The 23,924-nt window shown below is 40.2% G+C and overlaps 1 protein-coding gene across 3 annotated transcripts in view; it reads right to left on the bottom strand.

Annotated features, from left to right (window-relative positions):
* Positions 1-23,924, bottom strand: part of LOC111224011 (voltage-gated potassium channel subunit beta-2) — an 80,694-nt gene that overhangs the window by 28,241 nt on the left and 28,529 nt on the right. For 2 of the 3 annotated variants that reach the window (XM_022748360.1, XM_022748359.1), the window contains exons 2-3: positions 21,999-22,166; positions 19,879-19,920 (exon numbers count right to left, since the gene is read on the bottom strand). In XM_022748360.1, coding sequence (XP_022604081.1) covers positions 19,879-19,920; positions 21,999-22,075 — 119 coding nt within the window. In that variant the 5' untranslated portion in view covers positions 22,076-22,166. The remainder of the gene's footprint in view (positions 1-19,878; positions 19,921-21,998; positions 22,167-23,924) is intronic. The other variant, XM_022748361.1, reaches the window with a different exon arrangement.

The raw sequence follows: 23,924 nt of genomic DNA, 5'->3' as shown, positions 1-23,924 counted from the left end.
TCTCTGGTAGAAATCACTGTCTCTAAAGTCTCTAAAGTGACGGACCAACTCACAATGTTCAATAAAAAAACAGAAGGATAGTATTTAAACACAGGAGGACCGCTGATCAGGTGAAAACAAAATCCTCTCTCAGGAAGTCCAAATCCAAGCACAACATTAGAGCATTTCTGCCTCAGCTAGTGTGACAAACAAATCTGCAATCACTGCAGACTTCAGATACATAAAACGCAGTTCCAGTACAATGCAGAAAATGAAGAAAGAATCAAAATCTTCTACAAACCAGAGTCCAAAAAAAGCAGGGCTTGTACGGATTTCCCTCTGCAAGTTTTTCCTTGATTCATCTGGGTGTTCTCCTCTCGCTTTATCTATTAATCAGAGGCTCATCAGAGGCTGACAAGCAGATTTAGAGTCTTGCAATTTCCTTTTAATGCTGAGCTCAGTGCCAGAGATAACACCTCTTGCTTCCAAGCTTTAAGAGTGGAAATGCATAAGATCCACACGAAGAGATGGAGAGAATAAAACACGGCAGACAGTTGCAGGAGGTTTTCATCTCCCTCTCTGAGCCCACCTTGACAGTTGCGCTGCTGCTGAATATTCTACTGAATACTACTGCATGTTAGCAAAAGGGCAACCTCATATTCACGTCCCAGCTCTGACCGTTGCCTGTATTAAACTTACATCTGTATGCCTTGTGCTCAGCATAAAGCAGCACGGTGCACACAGGCAAGAGATGGGAGGAGAGAGAGAGAGAGAGAGAGAGAGAGAGAGAGAGAGAGAGAGAGGAAGAGAGGGAGGGAATGTGGTGGGAGGGATATGAAGAGAAGCTATGAGGAGGAATATTCAGAGAGCTACAGCAGCGTGAGAGAGCAAGGCATTGAAATGTGTTGTGTTTAAAGCAGCTCTCTTAAGAAAAAAAGTAGTGCATTTTTTTGTGCTCCTCTTTGTCCGTCTGTTACCCTGCAGTGCGGTTTAATATAGTTTATTCTGTCAAGAGAAAAGGGGGAAGCTGAATGCTCACTGGTCAGGACTTTGCAATAGCCTATGGCCCCAGAGAAGGGGACTCTCACGTGGGTCTGTTCAACTGCCCATGAAATATTCATTATGTAACTTTATCTGTGACAATATATGTCAAAGGCAGACACACAGACATATCTGAGATGCTGTCTTTTTGTTAATATGCCCTTGTTTTTAAAATAAATTATTGAAAGTGATGAAAAGAAATAATTTAATCTTGCATATTGTCAAGTCTTTTTGATCAAGAAAGAAATTTTAATGATGCCCGACTAGCTAACTACAGAATAATTTCTGTTATTATTGGCTGTTAGAAACTGGTATGATGAACAATAAAAGCATTCTTAGGTGAACAGAGGAGGCGCAGGTACAAGTGAACAGTAAAAATATGATAATGGTTGGAGGCTGAAAGTAAACACCACAGTAATTGGACTCAACGCAACGGTGGCTACAGATTGAAGAGACAGTAGATGAGACACCCGCTCGCAGTAATATAATACTGAAGCTTATCTGAGTGGACCAGCTCGTGTGCCAAGGAGATAATTAAAAGAGATGCCATCAGAAGCAGTCATGTATAGTAAAGTAGTCGAAGAAGCAACCTCTATCAAAGGAATCCAGCAAACAGGCTGTTGCTAACTGACAGCCCTATTCTTGGAGCTATGACCTTTTGGTCCCTGGACTTAAATAGAACCCTGAGGGGAAAGGTGGTTTAATTCAACTGAAATCTGATTTAAATTTCACAATGTGTGCAGAGAGCAAACAAGCCAAGCTCAAAAGGGCCTTTCAACTGCTCCTTATTTAAACCAAGACAGAGTGAGGAGTTTAGAAGAGATGCCCTAGTATCCACACTACACTCGGTGTATGTTTGCATCAATCTTAACAGGAGCGGCAGAAGACACTTATAGGCAAAACCAATGAGCCTTGTCACCTTTGCGGGGTTATGTCCAACACTTTGGGTCAGGGTGTCGGAGAACAGATTTGGGGCAGATGTCATTCCCTCCATCATCTCTGTCTGCTTGTCTTGACAGACTCTGTACCCTCTTTATAACAGGGTACAGTCCATGCACCCGCCACCACTGCCGTGGAAACGTGATGCCACAATTCACTCCCCTCTGCTCCAGGGCCCCCCAGGAGTCGTGATATGAGGAAGGTACTGAGAAGTGTGAGGCCAGAGACAGGAACTCAGGCTGCACAGATACAGTGTCAGTCTTGTGATCCATGCAAAGCCTACATAACATGCCTGACAAAAATCCAACAGCCCCAGCCAGATATGGAAACATCCAGTCAAAGGCAAGCCTAATAATATTCAAGTACTGGCATTATTAAAACATACCCAGCACATCTTTGGGGCTTTTACTACCCTGCCACAGCTTTTCATGGCCACTGAAACCATGTGACGACTGATGTCTTGTCATTACCAAACCATATAACTCCTTTGTTGACCTTTGATTTATCTCCATCTGAAAATCTACACATTTATTGACTGGTGTGCAATGCAAGGTACAGTAATCAATACAAGCATGCATCATCTGACAGACTAGCCATCCATCACCAAAATGAATCAATAAAATAACCATTTGTTACGTATTGCACCACCAGATGAAAACCACTCGGCAGCAGCCTATATTCTCTACTTATAATCTTTATTCACTTTAACATGTGAAAATGTCTAAAATTAAAATTACACAACGCATACACCAACGCCTTGTAATTAATAAATACACTAGGAGCTATAAACAGCTACAAAAATATTCCAACAGAGTGAGCAACAAATATGCGCAATCCAATAACCCATGCCTGTCACACTTACTATGATTTAATAATTCACAACAGGCACGTTTGCCAACTTTCTTCAGATTGACAGCAAGCGTTTCATCCCCTTTGACTATATCTGGAAAACAAAAAAAGGACCAAAACACCAGATAAACAGAAGAGAGAATCACTAAAGATGACAGACACCTTATCACTGCATGATGACATGTATGGTTCTTTTGAAAAAAAAAAAAAATCCCAATGTTAGCAGCCGTCACTGTGAGCATGCCAGACAGACATTTTAAGAGTCTACACCTACTGCTGTCACCAGAAAAGATGATTGGTGAAACCTTTTACATTTCTTTTGTTAGAAACCTGTGACCTTGTTCTACACGTGCCCACTTATCAGCATGTCACACTCCGGCGGTGCAGTCATGACATGGCTGAAGGGGGAGGCGTTTCATCTGCGTGCCACTCATGTTCCATAAACTACCTCTGCGTTTATGTCATTACTGAACTTTTAACTAGCACGACACATAAAATTGCACAGCAGAGGACACACTGCCTCCTGGCCTGCCTCTGAACCCAGAGTCAAAGCCGGTCGGAACAAATGCTTAGACACTTTCATCAGGGTTTCTTTTCTCAACACTGTTATCAAATGAATACTGGCCTGAACCATGGGCTGCTTTATGTTCAATCAGCAGAGTCTGCTGGAGCAAATTCAGAAAGAACCTCTATTCTTTGTTAGTCACAAGATAAATCAGTTATAAAGGATGCTGAGCTAAAAATAAGAAACTCTGATCTTTACATAAAGCCTTAGTGTGCTGCTGTTAAATTGCTAATTAGTGACATTGTGTTTAGGGTGCACACAGCAGGGGTGACTCAGAATGTGCTCATCATGTTTGTATCAATGCAGAGGGAAACAATTGAACAATACCTGAAAACCAAATCCTATCAGTTCCCATTGTTAGTATAGGACTCAGTAGCTGGTTGTTAGAAAGCATTGCTGAACAAACCTCAGCCTAAAGAAAAGAAATCCATCTCCTCCCACTCCACACATTATCACAATGTCCTCCCTTGTGTCGTGGCCTTCCCCTCCTTGCTTTGATTAAGTGCCTGATTTGTGGTTATCCAAAAATCTACTGAGCTGCTAAAATCCCTCTCAGACACTCAATCATGTTGAGCGAATGCAGAGCACTGATAGGGCCCTGCACTTCATTCAACGTGCGGGGGAGGAAGAGGAGAGGAAAGCTGTATATATATGGCCGAACATGTGTGTTTCACTGATCACGACTACAGCAGAGTAAAATTCATACCAACAGCAGCAGCCTTTTTTGTTTTTTTTCCAGGAGTGAGCAGACGGCGAAGGAAAACGAGACTTGAGGACAACAATATTCAGATTACAATTCACCATGTAACCCAACAACTATACTGTGAACACAAGCAAGCAGCTATAAATACAAGCTGTGGAAATATATACACACATACACACACACACACACACACACACTTAAAATTATTGGTTTTGTTCGATTCATTCTTGAAGGCCTGATCATGACGGGGCTTTAGGAGTCAATGATGCCATACCATAATGAAGCCTCTGGAGTCCGTCCTTGTTGTACGGGAGTTTCAGCTCAGACATCTGACCTCTCCCAAACTACAGCCCACACGCTGCAGCTAGGGAGCACAGTGGCGGAGAGGGGAAGACAACAGCTCTGATCAACAGAGCATTAGAAACTTTTCTGACCACAGAGGTATTGTGGGGTACTGTCATGTCCAGTGATCCCTCACCACCACGGTAGCATTAGCTCTAAAAAAAATAAATAAATAAATACAATAGGCACAGCCTTTTTCAATCAATTCTACACAGCGGGCCTTTAGCAACTGAAAGGAGAAAAGGACTCCCAAATTTGACATTTTTCACCACAGTGAGCATCTCATGCGGTCTTTCACTAATGTGTTCTCAGGGGCAGTCTGGGGACCTCCATCGAGGGAGGCTGGGACTGGGACGTGAACTGGCATCCAGAGTTGCTGTAGGGTGCTAGGCCCGATCTGTCTAAGCTAGTTTATCAAGCACTGGCTTTCTGCAGCCCTCTGTAGAACTAAATTCCTTTGAAAACTGCAATTAAATAGGGATATTACTTCTTAAAGCAAAGAGCCCTTCAAACTGGGTAAACAGAAAAACCTATACACATGAATATGAAGTCACAGATAGTTCAGCTACTTATTTTCACTCTAACTGAGCCTTCCTCTCTGTACATCTCTTTCTGTTACCTTAAGGAAACTCCTCCTGGGGCAACCGGCCAGGAGAAGGTCATTTGTGGCAGGCGGTGATTGTTAGAGTCGTGTAGAACCGCGCGGACAGAATGAGCACAGTGGTATCATGTGTAATTGTCGAGCAGCTGTCCAATGGAGGTTTAAGTTCCACTTACAGAGAGTTTAATTGAACAGCATTAGTGAGGATTTGAGTAACCAAGTGAAAAGGATAACATCCGTGAGATGGGGGTTGGGAAGGCAGAGTGTGTGTGAGTGTGTGTGTGTGTGTGTGTGTGTGTGTGTGTGTGTGTGTGAGTGAGAGAGAGTGGGTGAACAGGCTTAAAAGAGTTAATAGAAAGCGATGTGAGGTCAGACAGATTGAAGTGTTGATCGACAGATGTAGTAATGCTTTTCTAGCAGCTTATTGCATCCTAAGGCTGTGTCTAAACATTTCTAATGGCAGACTGTTTCATCATTGTAATGAGGATATAATTAACTGAAGCAAAAAAAATAACAGTTTTTTATCAGTTATCTTAGCATCAATATTTGCATACTTTAGCCAAAGAAGAAGTCTTCTTTAGCTGATCTGAATGATCTCAACTGAGGAATTGGGAGGTTTTAAACAGCTGTTGTACAAATACAAATAGAGTAGGATATAAGGTTAGGCTAAAGCTAAATACTATTTCAGTTATTTTGGGAATTCATGCGGAAACAGAAAAGTGAAGAGAGACACAGGTCACATCTGTGAGCAACGAGTGCTGCAATTCTTAATTCTCCAGTGAACATGACAGATTCCCTGCAGACAGCAGGGCTCAGGAGGAGTTGTCGTTTCAGTTGTCCCTGCTGACACATCTAACAGAGCAGGAGAGCTGAGACAATCAAAAAACAGAGGACAGGGAACCCCTGCTCTTATGTAATATAATGTCATAATGATGCCTTTTGGCTTTAGCTAAAGATGCTCTGTAATAAAAATGAAATTTTGTTTTTAAATATGGGGAAATGTTGACTATACACGACATATCTGCAATGTTTAGCCAGAACAATATCTACGGAGAAAAAAATGTGCTCCTGATACAATATGTGATGAAGTAGATGCACATGTGAATGTAAGTGAATATGACCATTATAAAACAGCAGTGATCTAGCGGCCATGTAGGGATTTCAGCATCACAGCTTGTAAAAGAAAGTGTGCTTAAACCAAACAGGGCTGAGTTACACAGTCCCAGGGAGCACGCTCACTAATCTGAAGAAAGAGAGAGTGAGTGGAGGGAGCGGAATAATCTGTCCTGTTCAACGGAAGATTCTCCCGCCTGCCTGTGTGCATTTGTCATACCTAAGGGAATGTTCACATAGAGAAGCATTGCTAGGCAGAAATGCTTTCTACTGCATGCATTTCAGTGGAAAGATACAGATGCTTGCACTTGCGCCCTGACATGCTGTGTCCAGACTGTTTTAAGAAACTTGAGTTCAAATACGAGTGAAGAGACCTGGTCTAGACCTTTAAGCTTAAAAAAAAAAAAGTCTTCACAACTCATGATTTCTCTCTGATTTATTCAGCTAAACAGCACTGAAAATGTTCTTGGGGTCAGGCTGCCAATTAACAACTATGTTTTGTACTTTTATTGATCTTTAATGTGCCTTCGACAGAATCGATCACATCAGCATTTCTTTGAACAGAATGAGACCGTGGAGAGTTTTTCTGCCCCAGATTGTCTCTCTTCCAATTTATCTGATAGAAAATTCCTTGTTAGCATTGCGGGATTTTAATTTTAACATATAAAAGTAGCAGAACTTGTCACCTGGTAGAGCGCGTACCATGAAGGCGTAATCCTAACCACAGCAACCCTGCTTCGAGTCCAACCCGTGGCCCTTTGCTCCATATCATCCTCTCTCTCTCTCTCTGACTTTCCTATCTCTCTCCCACTCTCGCTATCAGAATTAAGGCAAAAAATAACTTCAAAAGAAAAAGTGATGAGCCTGACTGGGATGCACATGTTATTCAATGCTTTTAACTTCAAAAGTCACAAGTGGGCATTGAACAACAAGTGCCAGCCAGGTCTATCGCTTTTTAGTGTCCCCTGGAAACACTTCCATTGTGTTGTGTGTATTTGCAGCGCATGTGTTGTCAAATTGATGAAGATGATTTCTGAATTTGTTTGTGTTTTGTGTATTTGCATGTCTTTTCTTAAGTTGCAGTGTGTTGACCTCTCTGAGCCACCGTATGTAATACTGTGTACTTTTGCCAAGTTCTCCTTCTGCACTGAAGCTTTAGCGATGTCCCTCACTTGTAAGTCGCTTTTTATATTTTTTCATATTTTTCATTAATATACCACTTTATTCGGTTATCCTCTCTGAGAAAAACTCAAAAATGCGTACATTTACTATTAAGTACATACTCAACACGTAACATGTGCACTCAGATTATATCACAAGATTGACTGAGATACAGTATACTATATAGAACAGACTGAGCAAATGAGCAATTAATTGGAAATGTAATCAGAACCATTTTATGAAAATCTTACGGTATTGTGACATTCTTGACAGTCCACAGCTCTGGCATCCAACAATGACTGTTTACAGTGAATGACCCATCGCTTTACAGCAATTTGAGCTTAAGCTTTTGATAGTCCTGTTACACAAGCGCTAAATAAAAGGGGTTAAACCAAGCTTATGAAACAGATTTTTCCCATTTTGTTGCCGGCTGCTGTTTCTGTGACCCTGAATGGCCTCTGCCTGTAGAACATATAGAAACAAGGCAGCTCAATAATGTGGTCAGACTGCTGTTAATAAATCCCTGACCCCACCATTCTGACAGATAAAACCAGCTACAACCTTTTGCTTGGTGGTCCTGCCTTAGGTCAGTCTACACCTGACATCTAAAAATAACAGAGGAACAATCTAAGAGGACACAGCAGACAGAATTCTGTAGATCATGATATACACAAATGCTGTTTTTTTTTTACCAGCAGAAACCAAGAAGAGAAATAGAAAGACAGAAAAACACAAAAATACAGAAGAAGAAGAAAAGTGTAAGTTTGTCTGAACAATAAGAAATGAGGTCAAAACTGTAGTTGTGGAGAGGTTGATCCAGCCTGAGTGGACAATATATATTCTCAATGATGAAATCAATAAATATAGGGAACAATATGCAATCAGCTGATTCTATGGTGCCAAAAGAAATATGAAAAGCCAGGAGTGATTTTTTTTCCCAATTAAAGGAAATTTGATAAGTTTGATTAAAGAGAAAGTAAGCTAAAAAACTACACTTTCAAACATTATGTGTGTTTTATACTTTGCTGTAAAACAATACCTGCATCAAACCCAGTCAGGACCTAGTTTTCCTGCATTTCTGAAAGATCAGTCAAGCGTGAAACAGAAAATTTCCCTCTACATTAAATTTACAAGAGTGACCACAAAACCGCAGAAATGTACTAAAAGCTTTGGTGAACTTTCCTTCTTCACCAGGATAACCTTAGACTTGTGAATTAAAGATGCTTTGGGTAAATATTCCCTGACCACATCCTACACAGGAAGTTGTGTGACAAAGCAAGTGTGACACTTTACTGCATGTCAGGGCTTACATCCATCATATTCTCTTTTGCCTCAAGACCTGCTGTAATTTATTATGAAAACTCCATGAGAGGCAAAGAAAAAGAAAAATCAGATCAGGATTTCTGCCAAGTTTAACATTGATGCAGCACATTCTGACGTGTAATGAGCTGTTTAAGAAAGAGGGAAAGCAATAGCCATGGCCCTAGGAGAACTTTTACCAAACAAAACTTCACATGTTATTCAGAGATGGAACTTGACAGTTTAGGAAATATGTGCTGACTGTTGTTAAGTAACAACTTTTATGAGATACAAAGTGACAACCACACTATTCTAAAGCCTGAGTGTCTAAAGGGCTAAGGACAGCGGAGAGGGCCTCCTACCTCCTGTCACTACTGGGTATTCATACCCCAGTGCAGAACAATCCTCCTGCAGTCACCAATGACACACACAGAAACACACGCTTTAAGATAAAGAAAAACACATGGTTATTGCAATAAGGCATGAAAGTTAACAGAGGTGTAACACATGATTAGTCACGCCTAATCAAATAGGACACGTTCCTACACAGTGCTTCCAGCTAGCATTTAGCAGTATGATGATGAAGAAAAACAGTAAAATGGTACTCTTAGCATTTAATTTTTGAAAACAACAACAACAACAACAACAACAACAGGCCCAGTATTTTATACTAAATTGAAAAAGAATCAATATAAAAACCTGATTATCCTGGACATAATCATCATTTGAATAACCATCCAACAAGTGGTGATAATGATATTGATTACGGCCATAGAAATTGTGTCACTGGAAGGAGCTGCACTTCAAAGACCCCCTATTTTGCAAGAATTTAGTGGTCTCTCATAAAATGAAAGCAACATTAACTACACATGTGACAAGGCTGCGCTTCTGGACATAAATCAGACAGCTAAGTAAAAACTACAGTGTAACACAACAAAATTCAAACTCATGGTAAATTCATACATCTCAAAAATAATTCAAAAAGCCATAAGCTGTGACCATGATTATGTCCAGTTGAGCTGCCATAAGTAAGAGACTTTTAAACTGAATTACAACAACAACTAAAACAAAACAGAATTGTGTCATCTCTGGCATTCCCACCTCTTGCGCCCACACTTCATTTCTGAGTAGAATATTTTGACAAGCTGTCAGACTAGGCCAGCCAGAGTGTCTCAAAGAGGAACAGGAGAGGTCACCACTGGAAACCAAATCTATATAACACTCCAAACACCTAAACATCATCTCCCACTCTGGTGACAAAGATTAAGTATACGCATTTCTGCTGCTCTCATCAAATTAGTAAGATTGCGAGGCAGTGGGCTCGAGATAAAACAGCAGATGAACAGGTTAGGCTGCAGCCCATTCAGCTGTATCCAGCTACAGCTGTGGATACGAGTTTGTTGCTAAATTTAGCCGTTGAGTAGGGGATTGCCTCAAGAAAAACATCACAGTTAACAGTTGCCCTGGCTGCAGCGCTGCTGAGATTCAGAAATATAATATTATTACAGTTTAATGCAGATTCATATTCTTACCCAAAGGTTTGTGTGTGTATCTTAAACAGAAATTATAAAGACATTGGTAAAGTGTGTGTGTGAGTAAGAAAAGAAAGAGACACATGAGAACATTAAGGATACATGCTTGAATGAGCCTTATAAGAGGAACTTATAAGAAATAAAATACACACCTCCATGCTGCCACCTTGTGATAGGCTGCCTTTTTAAACAGATTTAATCATCTCTTGCTTATGTTTCAATACCAGGCTCTGCTCAATAGGAATTGATAAATATTAAAACTAGCTGGACAGGATGTTCAACAGTGCAGGAGTGCGAAGATGATGCACTTGCTGTGTTCAGTGAATGCATGATGGCAGTGAGTGCAGTGGGAGGAATATGGAATGTGTGATACTTTGTATCAACTTAGGTGCTAAAGTGGAACACCTACACCATCTAGTGGAGATCAGCTGCTATTAAAGCTGATAGGGAACTACTCAAAGGGTGTTCTAATGATCACACTCTGTGTAATATGCAACTTATTGCACATTCTACAACTTCAAAACATTCCACAGCTTGCTAGATGTTCAGATCTTAACTATGTAACGGGGTTAATTCTTTGTAATAGTATTCTTTTTTTTTTTTTTAAGAATTTCCACCCATGTTTCCAAGAACTTGTATAAAAGCTGAATTGATTAGTTGATGAATCGATTCACTAATGCAACTATTTTGTTATTAATTAATCATTTCATTTTTCCAGCAAAAATGTCTGATGTCTGTTATAATTTCCAGCAGCCCAATATAACTTCTTCAAGTGCCTCACAAACATACTGTGTGGCTGAGCCCAAGAAGCTCTAATCAACTCTGAGTTAGATGTTCCCCAAAAAAAGCCCCAGATAAACCCACTGCAGACTACCTAACCAGGACCAAAGGGGAGACAGAAAAAGTGTCGGGTGAACATAGTTGAAAATCTAGCAGCTAAAAACACATTTTTCAAAGAAGTTAAGAGAGAGTGAATATTGTTTTTTAATTCATCAGATGGCCATAAAGAATTCTAAAAAAGCTTATGTTGCTTTGTCTGGTGCTACATAAACGACCTGTCGATAACCCTGTGATGTGGAGTTGACTGTTCATGTATCAGCTTGTTTTGACGTTTTTCTGTCCCCTAGTGGCCAAAACTTGAGTAATACATCTATACTAAAACCGATCACTAAGAAGCGATCTAACCAATAGTATCAAAAAAGTCATTCAAACTTTAGGCATATTTCATTAAAGACAGGTGAAAAAGGATCCAAGATATAATGTGTCCACCTGCACATCAAAGCTTTCCACAATGAACATGAAAGGTTAAGAAAAGATGCATCATGGAACAGTTATGGTCAAACATAGCTTTGCATGTATGAACGCCTAAATGGAGGTCATTACCATGTCCATTAGTGTTAATTCACTCCAGAAATCTATACTCTCCCAGTCATCCTCCATATATCTCTAACATGAGACACGAGTCTTCCTGTCTCGCCTGACTGAACTCTAGCTGGCTCCTTTACCCGCTGCCTGGCTTGTTCAGTTGGAGGTCATGGACACTAGGGAAAGTTTTCCGGTGTCCAAATGGGCCTGCTGAGTGGTAGTATTTTGTTTCAAGGGCAACATAACAGAAATGAAGTAATCCTTTACCTTGAGTTGCACAATATTTACAATATTAAAATCCTCAATACCAAGAATACGAATATTTCAAAGATGAAAGGTAGCTTAGTACCTACGAGTATTCATTCACGGAACCAGTATTTGAGCATTAGTAGAAAGACAATTCATGTACTGAAGTCCTGTCAATTATGTTAATTCAGGAAAATGAGTCTCATGGTTTCCTGACAGTGTAAAACAATAGCTCTCCCTAGAAGGTCTGTGGATATTTCCTGAAACAGTGTCTGCAAGCTTGTGTGCACAGCAGCGAGCAAGCAGGAGAAAAAAAAAAGGGAAAAAAAAGACGAAGACTTTTTGGCCAAGTTTGTGAGAAAATAGCACTGCAAAGTTGGTTAAATGCGGATTTGTAGCAATGCTGGCCCGCCTTCCTGACCACACACCTGAAATAATGATGAGCTTGAGTCAGAGGTTGCATGTACTTGCTGACCCAATTGCAGCACTAATTACAGAATTGCAGTCTATCACGACACAAGAAACAGCAGATCCTGGCAGGATTTCCTCTTCTGGATGAACCAACACCCCTGTAAACCAATGCCGATGCTTAAATACAACACCACAAAGAAATATGATAAATCACACTTAAATTTGTCAATAGATCCACTAGATTGAACAGAAGAAACACAATGATTCTGATCAAAGACAGCTTTAGTGATGGTGTGTAACCAGTAATGACAGTTACTGTAGGAGGCTCTCTGAGGTTTATAAATGAAGAAAAACCACACACACTCTTTACAATATTAACTCCTTTTCTACATGCACACTCACAAAGCTGCACCCAAGCCCGTCATGGGCCAGTGACTGAGCTTTACACACCATGGAGGTAACTACGGGCATGGTAACATGCCAGCAGTGGTGACATACAACACTGCCTGCAGACAACAGTAAAACTTGGTCACCCAGGACATGGTGACAGCAGCCAACTATACCTGCGTTCTAGTCACTGGTCTCAGTCAAAAACAACAGCAGCCATGCCTGTGTTTGATGAAAGCTATCCATGTCCACAACAATAACAACATCAGCTTAACAGGCCTCAAGAGTCAACACAACAGCCACTACGCCTGCTGCACTGGCTCAACAGCACGTCCATAAAATAGCCTGTTTGGTTTCCTGTCACTGGGTTGATGGCACAGACAAAATGAGCAAATGTTTCAAATGTTATCTCTTGTTCTGCATCAGTGGTATGTTTCATATTTATTAGTAATGCATCTAGAAATTTTCCTTGGATATAAAATATATGAGTAAACATACATTTAAGGCTTAGCTTTCAACTTTTGAACTGAAGATCGGCGTTACGACAAATTTAAATATCACAATATTTTTGGCACAGTAACTTGATACAGTATCAACAATACTGTTTTTAGCTTTGAGACAAAGCATTTTTCAAACACAATGAGATTTTAAATTCTTTATTTAGCTTAAAAAGTGGAAAAATATGATGGAACACTTAATCCATCGAGTTATCTGTAAAATTCCGAATTCCGAATCCTTTTCACTGATGAAGGTCTTTAGGATTAAAATAAGACCAGAAAACACTGAATCTGATAACGCCAATATTTAAACCTATATTACAGTATCTTGACAGTTTACAGTTACATGTATATCATTGGAATCTTCCAGTTCTGCTTTGAGCTGACTTGAAGTAATTATTTATGTTTGTCTTTTTGTCTTTATGGGGCAGATTTCTCTGTACAGTAAATAGGAACGCATAGCTTGAGAAGAAGTAGTATCTACATGATCAAGGGGAAAGGGAAAGAAAAGTCTGAGTGAGATTTTAAGGGGCCAGGTAACTCCTTACGGAGCAGTCTGTCCTTCCCATGTAGTCGGGCAAATATGTCACCGACCTAGATGATTAAAATAAAACCTGAGCCCCAGTACCTTTGCATGAGTGCAGTCTGACCAGAGGACAGAGTGAGACTGTAAGGATATTAAGAAAGAAGAGCTGGATAAACATATTCCTAACTGTTCATCTGTTTCTGATGACAACATTTATCTAAATAAAAAGCAGCAAAGGTACAAAGTAGTGAAATCCGAGGCCAACCAACAAAAACAACTGCACGATCGCACACACCTGTTCAGTGGAACCTCAAGTGTCTGACCACCTTCGACCACAAAGCTGCTCTCACCTGGTGATATTCAGCTCCCACCACTGTCCAGATCTCCAAAGTATCTGAGTCCCTGTCAAGCTTTACCCCTCTCTTACCTGTACTTCATTCCTGTCTGATAGGACACACACTCCTCCAGGGCCAAGCCATTCATCTTCAGGAAGTCTTCCATGTTCTTAATCTGAGCGGCGACTCTCTGTTCCCGGAGTCTCTGGAGCTCAGCCTGATCGGTGGGCCTGGCTGGTGGCTGATTAAGCCCCTGCTCTGAGTGGTAGCGGTTGATCCCGCTCCGGATGCTCTCGCTGTATGACATAGACAGCATCTTGCCGCTGCCACTGCTGCTGCTCTTCCGAACACCGCTGCCTGGCGCTGGTGGTTTGGGGATCTGCAGGTTTTCAGGAGGACAGTAACTGGACTTGCACCTGCCAGGAGCCCCCCGGGGGCCACCAGCGTACCCTCCCGCAAACATGCCCCCCCCTTCTCCTCCTCCTCCTCCTTATGATGCTGAGACGACCCGTGCAGTGAAGAATAAAGTCGGGACACGGTTGGAGCGAGGAGCCGACAGGGCACAGCCACCTACTTAAATAGCACCTGCTCCCATAAAAAAAGAGCTCTCCTGCTTGGGGCAGCGCTCGGCCATGCATCCTGTAATCAGAGTCGCACAACATAGCCCAGCACCACCCTCCCCTGACAGGTACACAATGGCAGGGTTACACTGATAGGGAGCATTCAGGTGACTTGCTGGTGATTAAGGAGCAGGACCAAAGAGAGAGAGCACATGCTGTCTGCGAGGGGGAAGCATTCAAACATGCACCAAGCTACAGGAGGGGACATCGTTCTTGGTCTCACTTCGGATTCTGACTGGACTAAAAAGGAAAGCCAAGCAACAAACTTTCTGAGAGTAGTCCACAATATAATTTGAGTGTATCCCACAAAAAGCTCTAAAAGAATCCTGAAATAACTGCATGAAGTGCACTTGCCATGGACAATTGATGTAAATGCTTTATATTGAATTAGAGACCTTAAACCAGCAGTTTTTTCCTTTCTAAAGTATTTGATTAGCCACTGAGCCTTCCTTCCTCCGTTAAATGCACACTTACTTTTGTTTAAATGATTTGAGTCCTCTATAATTCAGCTCTTCAAAGTGTGTTGTTCTGAATTTAATCAATAGAGGGCAGTACTTTATCAGTTCCACCATCACTACAAGAATGCAGGTTAATGCGGTTTAATGCCAAATGCACTAGTCAGCACCGACTTCAAAGTCTCTTTCTTGGTAAGGTCAGAGTATAATATTGAGCCTGCAATTTTATATTAATGCATTATTAATTATACTGTGATATAATACTCAGACATGCGAACAATGTTATATATGTTAATACAATATGTTATACCATGTTAAATACACATACATTTCGTACATTATAAATGACTATGTAAAAAAATTATTAAAATAATTTTTTTTTTTTTAAAAGTTTAATGATTCTTTTACATAAATTTTTTTTGAATATATGGTTGAATGGTCTGTAAACAAAAAACATGAAAAACCATTCAAACACATGTTGAGACTACATTCCAGGAAAAATTTCTTTCCTAGTTATATCTCATTGTAGCATACTCCATATCCATGTATGTGATTTTAAGAATATGCATTTATTACCAAATAATTTATCAAATATTATCATTAGACATGATGAATAGTTTCTACCCTGATAAATCAGATAAATCTAAAAAATACTTATGGTGACGTTTTTACACTAGCACTTTAATAAAGGCAATTTAATCTGTAACAAGAATTACTCTCAGTTTGGGTCACTGTCAATCCACAATCTCCTACCGGTAACCACATGAGAATAAGGAAAAGATATTTTACTACTGGTTTGAAATATCTTGTCAGGTCTAAGCTATATTGATCCTTTAAAAGTCTATTGAGAAATACAGCACCTTCTCTGTCTATGTACAAATTGGCTCACAGAGCCACCACAAAACTGACATCAAACCCCCCTTTAAAAGTATGATTTTTAAGTGGTAATAATATAAAATTAAATCGAACACATCTTGTAATAATTACTGTATACAGACTGTAAATAAAACCAAGAGTATCTATTCAAAATTCTAATATGCAATAAAAAATTAGTCCAACCCGTTGATACCGTCATGACACGAGTCGGGTCTCTCCCAAAAGTTCCCTTTTAATTTCAAATATCATCAAAGTTCTTCCAAGCAGCTGGTTTCCTCACAAAGAGACAAAAGACATAAATAAAGGAGGAGACTCCAAGATAGGCAGCATGCACACACACCTACACACACGCACGCACGCATATACACACTCATCTTCACTCTGACAGCCCCTCACAAACAAAACATACACGCAAACTAACACACTCCTGATGTGTACATGAGTGAAAATCTTCCCTCAAACTCACCCGATTTCTTGGGGGTCGGCTCATGAGCGAGGTGGGGTGTCAGTCTGCTCTTATAAACACACACTGCCGACAATGATGAAGCAGGTCCACCCAAACTGGGAGTGTCTTACTAGGAAACGTCTAAACCAATTAGTGAATAAGAGAGTGCATCCCTTCCCTCCCCTCACCACTTGGACCATACTCTATCACCACAACCAACACCTCTCCTCCTCCCCTCCCTGTGAGATCTCATGGAAGAAATCCATTTATGTCATTTAGTGGCCCGTCTTGTTTCTGCTAACCGCAGCAAATAACATCAGCCCTGAATTATTCACCAAAGCTTTTGCGCTAAAAGCCTCTGATTGTTGTTCCACAGGAAAGAATACTAAGAGCTGGACAATAATGAGTGTTGTGTGCACATGAAACACACAAACACAGTGTCAAGCAAATATATACTGTACATATACATATACACACACACACATAAACAGAAAAAGACAAACCACCAAGCATGTTCAAGTACTTTCAAACCAAGGAATTATGAAAACCACACTGGTTAAGCATGCTTGCAGCATCTTAGTAGCCTTGTGTTCAGGTCAAGGTCAGAATCAGAACGTGTCACATAATAATGACTCTAAACACAGTACTGTTAACATAAACTAAAATCACAAAAACACATAATCTGCCTAATAAGCGTTTTACAGTCATACTGGTCAAAGTATGAGGGAAAACCAGTAGGGACGATATGGCCCATACAATTTAACTTAATTTTAGTTTTTGCTAAAATCCCATTATAAAGATGATGAGCTTCCTAGCAACTGTAGCTAGCAGTAGTGACTGTGTTTGCTATATGTCTGATGGTGCTCATTGAAAAGGACTGAAGTGCCTCCTGTGCCCACAACCCACTGTCAAAACAATCTCACTGTTAGTTTGTAGGTGCATAACATCTCCTGCCAGTGCACAGTTGGATATAAGAATATCTATAACTATCATTAAGAAAATATTCAAGTTTTTTTTATTAAACTGAAAACTTTCATACCTTCAAAGGCATTTTTGAGGAAATTGAATTCATTGCTTTTTAACACTTGAGGCCCGCAGATACCCTGCTGTCTGTACCACCCAGACAACAGTGAAATGTTCCTACTGGGAGAAGCCAGTACTCACACCCTCTTCTCTGTGAGCTATTTTGGCACAGCTGTTACAGAGATATGAAACCAGTAATGCCACTGAGAAGACAATGATTAGTCACAACACTGTCCTGTAATGCATATATTTCACTGTACCCAACCCTCTTGCACATAGTGTGGTTCCTGTACATTAATGACTATAGCAGGGGAATTTGGATATGCTGCCATTGCCCAAGTGCACATGACCTACTGGCTTTCAGGTGGTCATTATGATTGCATGAGATCTTACAATAGCAACTCTGTGAGTTAAAACAACTGATTCAAAGGACTGAAAATTGACACCACAAATAAACATAGTAATTTACCAAGATCTTACTGCCTAGCTCCATTCACTCATCAAGTTGTGGCTTTCGGAGACCTTTAACTAACTGTGCATGCCTGCTACTGTATTTAAAAGGAGCCGTAAGTTTTGCTGTTGCTACATATCCAACGTTAGCATTAACAGCTGTTTACTTACTAGTCTTGCTAAGAGCTTCAGCCATTAATGTGTTTACAAGAGGTTAAAATTTGCTCTCTGTAGGGTCCAGGGCCCTGAAGAACTAACTGCTCAGTGACTTGGTATTGGAAAGTGACAAGATGGGCTGACCAGGCTAGGGCTAGCTGGTTAGCATGCTAACTTCAGGAGAAGAAAAGAAGCCATGGAAATAGAAGCAAAACAAGAGGGATGTTTACCATCACTGGAGACAGTTCTTGGTGAGTAAAGGAATGCAGTTTGACGGTGAACTCGCAACATCAGTTCTAGACTGGTAAGTAAACAGCTGTTAATGCTAACGCTGGCTATGTAGCATTAGCAGAACTTACATATAGCTCTTTAACAGTTATATTAACTCTCAACAAAAATAGTGAAGGGGTTGAAGAGAGCCATATAAATGCTAAATTGTACACATAGCTGCGACAACTGTAATTCATCCTTAATTCTTTCCATGAAACACTAGCTATAAGAATTTATTTTACGCAATCTATTTTCCTTTATCTATATAGAAGAGACATATTATGGTCAAAAGTCAACGACATTCACCAACAGGAAAGCACTCAGTCCCCTGGAAACTATAAAATGGTTTAATGATAGCCAGAGCCGGAAATACTTTACTAAAAGCATTCTTAGTACAGAATCATAAAAGCTAGCGCTCTGGACCAGCCACGTCATGTTACCAAAGAGTAAGGATCTACAACTCAAAAGTAATGCAACACTAAACACAATAAAAATAATACTTTGTCAAACTGTACACAACATACAGTAAAATGATCACTGTAAAGTCAAAACAGAGGTGAGAAAAACCAGTACTCGGATTCCGAGACGGGAAACAACCTTCAGTGTGAATTCGCACCCTGGTAAAGGGCATGTCAGCCGTCACGGTTGCAGTATTAATGTTTGTGTGTGTTACAACGTTGAGATGACTGAAAGAATAAAACTTCCCTTCCCAGCATCAGTCAATGAGGTTGTCATGAGTGATAGACAGCCAGAGATAAGGGACTTAATTGATCCTCCTGTACGTAGGCCAGGGGAACAGCTAGTGGGACGGTTTGCACTTTAAAAGGACAGAAATGTGCAAGGCGCCAAGATAAAAATCCAATAGTGAGCTCATTACAAGCACATCCACATAGTCAGGGGTTTTTATAACTGGATCAGCAGAATAAAGCCTGATATGAGGCCATAAAACATGATCCTAGTCTAAAGCAGCAGAAGGACTGACCATCTAAAAGCACACTACCTGAGGAGAAGTGAGTACCAGCTATCACAAGAGAACATCATCTCATCCCCAATGCTGATCAAAATGATTTCTCTGGCTTTAAGAACAAGACAGATCATGGTGACCTCCCAAGAGGTCAAAAATGATGCACTTTAACAAAAAATGAAGAAGGAAATTACGATCTGCTTAATCATGACATACTAAAAAAAAAAATTCAGAAATCAGTTCTGCAAAAAGCGTCTTAGTCACATGTTGAAGTTTGACAAGAATGACAGTAGGTGTCTCAGGTGTCACTGCTGGAAAAAAAAAAAAATGAAAAAAAGGAAGAAAAAAAAAACCATTTGAACCCGACACTTATTGTTGATTCAAAGGTTTTGTGAGCAACCTTGCAACAAAATCCATCATCACCCCTATCAGGTTTAAGCTGGATAGTGCATTGCCAGCTAAATAGTAGATGATAAGTGTTATCTATGCTGCAGAGGTTTTCTAATGGATATATGGTTTTCAATGACAGAACAGCAAGTCTCTACAGCAAGGTTATTACAGTGAAATACAAATAATACAAAATATAAAATGTTATAAATACATAGTGCACAAACATAAAAAAAATACGTACACACTTACAAACAAACACACAACGCAAAATGGCCCAACTTTAATAACCCTGCTCTGCGACAACAAACAAACTGGCAGAGACAGAGACAGACAGGTACCTGTAGAACTGCAGCTGTCGTTTGGGGCTCCCATAACGAGCGCTGAAGACGTCAGGGGAAAAGAGGAAAAAAGAAAGCTTAGGTTAATAAAAGAAGGAAAGGGAAGACGTTAGCAGTGGCGCAAATGTAGATGCAGACACTTAGTTGACAAGCGACTGTTAACCACATACAGAGCATAATGTGGAAGAGTAAAATAGGAGGAAATAGAAATACTGCATTAGAAGTGAAGAGAGCAGTTATTTGTGCATATTTGAGGATAATACAAATAAAATCTTCCAGATGTTTTCAAGATCTGAAAATATTAAAAATAAAATCTCTTACCATACATTCTGACTTATGAAACGGATGCACAAACCTGCACATGATTTACATCCAGCTACCTGCTCTCAGTGTCTCCTCAGGATATGTACTCATTATGAGATTTCAGATCAAACTTAATTTGGATAAAAACAATTTCTGAATATTTTTTGATATTGTAAGAATTTAAATATGCATTACAAGATTTCTATACCTGGATTTTTAGTCAAAGAGCACTCCATTCCAAATCTTGAAAAAAAGTGTATGCCACAAGTTATGATCATTTTCAGCTCAATGATATTTGATCTTATTTCAAACACACAATACAGTTCCTAGTTATAAAGATTCAAATAGAGCTCTTGCTTTGCTCTATTACTTCTCTTACTTGACATAAAAAGTAGTATCAAAAGACACACACATCTTGACCTGACAGTATGTTAAAAAGTAGCATGGAGCTTCTGTTCTTTGTGATAGCAGAATAATAATAAGTGACCAATGTGCATTATAAAATTGATGGTGTAATCAATTAACGCAAAGTACCAAGAGTTAAAGACCAAAAACAGAAAATCATTGTAAAGTTTACTCAGATATGTTATTTCTGCCATTACAAAGGAAGCAACACCCCACACCATTTGATGTTTGATGATGCACATGAAGAAGGTGCTGGTCCATATCAACCTTTTATAATAGGTAAATACAGACACCCCATCTGGTCATGATGGAGGCAATGTGTAACACAGCAATAAAGCTGCTTGAGAAGAGGAGTGGAACAGATGCTTTTTAATGATGCAAGCTGATGAATCTTTGGCACCACCTGCTGGTGAAACATTGCAGTGCAAGATAATTAACTATAACTATAAATAACTATAAATGGAGGAATCTCTGTCTGACTGTCTGTCTTTAAATTTTTTTAGAGCGCTTAGCTGATCGATTTCAAACATGGCAGGTGTATCCCTAAGGACCAATGAAAGTGCAGTGTGGACTGTGAAGCTTTTTGAATGAAACGTTCTCACGAAAGCTTCAAACATCACTTTTCTAAGTTACTTGACGTGAAGAAAATGGAGAACTACGCTACGAGGGCAGTGCAACACCCTGACAGTTTACAGCACACACATGCCAGGGTTCGTTTTCATTATGTAACGCTGTATCTAAGGTGCTTTTCACTTGCAAACCAAGTCATGGCTCCAAAGGCATAGTTCACAAATCTGAGGGCTCGGATGAATCCGAGAGCACAGCCTATAAACCGTGCGCACAGATATCTGAACGCTGAGTCAATGCCTATGTCTTTGGGGGATCATTTTCAGACTTTACCACTTGTGTCTTCATTTTAGTTAGGTAAAGGTTAAGTAAAGGTTACGGTTGGGCAGGTAATGGTTAAACCATCAGGGATTAAACATCAATCACAATATCCTCAATGGTGATACTAAATATGCATGTGTATGACAGAATACTTCATATATGTATTTCACTGAGTGGATTTATATTAGTTAATCAAACAACAACACAGTGAACACACCTAAGTTTCTGCTCAGAGTCTTAGTTAAGGACAGAATGCAAACAGCTTACTCAGGTTTATTTTTTCTCCAAACTGTGTATTGTACACCAATCACAACAACACATTTTCAAAGCAAGCAGCTTGGCAAAGTGCAGCAGCACCAGCATGATAAAGATCATGACAGGACTGGATTATTATATGAACTCCTCCAAACTACTTATTCTAGATACAACATAGTCTCATCTGACCTATCTTCAGTAACTGTCATACGGGTGTGTACGTGCAAATGTATTGTGTCTGTGCATACGGTATATGTCCATCAACTCACCTGTAGATCATGCCCGGTGAGCCAGTCTGTCGGAGGGAGAGGCGAGCAGGGGAGTCTGTGGTAGATTCAGGATACATGGAGGCAGGAGGGAAGGGGTGTGGCCAGCCTGCCAGGGATGGTGTTCTTTGAACAGAACCACAGGGTACAGTTTATCACTGATCAGAGCCTCTGGAAAGGATAGAGGAGAGAGCAAGAGAGAGAGAGAGGGGGACACGCGTCAGTCAGTGATGGGGTTTTTATTTCCGCAACAATATAACCTCAGTGTTTCCTTACACTTAGGCTATAGTTGGGCTGCCCTCTCTCAATTACACTTGACCCACCAAGTACTGTATCTTTTTTTATGCTTTATTGATTTGTTTGTTAACTATCATCACATCATATATACAGTAATATATGCTATACTATAGAGATCTCCAGAGCCACAATTCTAACTCTTTACACCAGTGGGTAACACTGCATCGCCAGGTCAGAAGAATAAATACTACCGTCCATCCAGTTACACATCATTCTCAGATGTTTTTCAGAGAAAAAGGGGAAAAAGGATTACTTCACATAGCTAAAGCCATGTTGTTCAATACAAATACAATGACATGACTCAGCTGCTAAAGCATCCTAACAATCTGGTTGTTTCAGATATTCATCAAGTGTTTGTGGTAATTTTCCAGTTTTTCCTTTCAGGAAATATGTAATATGTTGCTAGCTGTAATGCTGCATGGATCTGTCTGACCTGTCTCATCACAAGAACTGTCACTGGCAAGAATGGTCACTGATCAAAGATATCATTTTTAACCAGTTAATTCTCATTAGTGACAGATGACAGGGATAGATTACATAGACTGGATAAGACACACAGACATTGTTATGCTGCCAGAGGACTGAACACAAACCCATCTTACTGCTGGCAACAGAAACCAGCTTAAGCTTGTTTGACCAGTCCCCATGAAAAGATCAAGTGTATTTGATAATGATCAGCACGTCCCAGACAAGGTCAGGAGCATGAGGGGGTAATTAAACAACAGCACGCCAACCCCCCGACAGCAACGGGGAGAGAGGGCTCCATAGTGACTCTGCCTGAACGACCCAACCCATAGTCCTGTTGATCCATGGCCATTTGATGCTAGTGTAGTGCAGGGAGTACGGGTGGTACACTGCAGCAAAGACCGCCAAGTTTTTGCAGTTCCTGACTGCCAAAATTTCAAATTTTACAGAATGGTAGATAATACGATCCAGTAGATCTGCCAATTCTAAGTATCACTTTGGTTTTGTTTTTTTTCTTTTTATACTTGGTAATATGGGACTGCAGTTAAACATAAAACTATATTAAATAAAGCAAAAGCTTGGAAACAGCAGTCAGGAAAAGAGGGCTAAGTGAGTTTATTTGACATATTCTCTCCTTTTTCTTAGGACTGCTACACAATTCCACCACTAGATGGAGTGATGACCTCATTCTGCGGACATGAGCTGAATGAATAAACCATCAGACCAATGTAACCTCTGTAGTTTACAACAGCTGTGAGTTAGAGATTTTAACATGTTTACAGTAAAGGCTATGAATACCAGCCTGGAATAATCTGAACAACTACTTAAAATGTGGTAAAAAAAACAAGCCAGACAGAGACAACAAGCGGCACACACTGATGCATTTTGATACTGCTTCATCATCCCATCGTTGCTGTATACTGTATATTTGCGTGTGGATGACAGCAAACCGTGGTCGATCCACTGCTTAGAGCAACTCGATTCTATGAATAATTCAAAGTGTCTGCCCAAGAAACAGGCCACTGCTGCAGAGAGGGCTACAGCAAGAGAGCTGGGCATCAGTGAGGGTTGGGTGGGTGGTTAGGTATACACAGATGCTGTTAACACACAGTTAAAATACCTCATTAGAACATTTCAAGTCAACACCATGGCCTGGGAGGGAGGGAG

Source organism: Seriola dumerili, unplaced genomic scaffold (assembly GCF_002260705.1).
Source record: "Seriola dumerili isolate Sdu_G_001 unplaced genomic scaffold, Sdu_1.0 BDQW01000121.1, whole genome shotgun sequence".
NCBI classification, from domain to species: Eukaryota; Metazoa; Chordata; class Actinopteri; order Carangiformes; family Carangidae; genus Seriola; species Seriola dumerili.
Note: the sequence above shows the minus strand (reverse complement) of the source record. Positions and strands in the feature narration are given on the sequence as shown.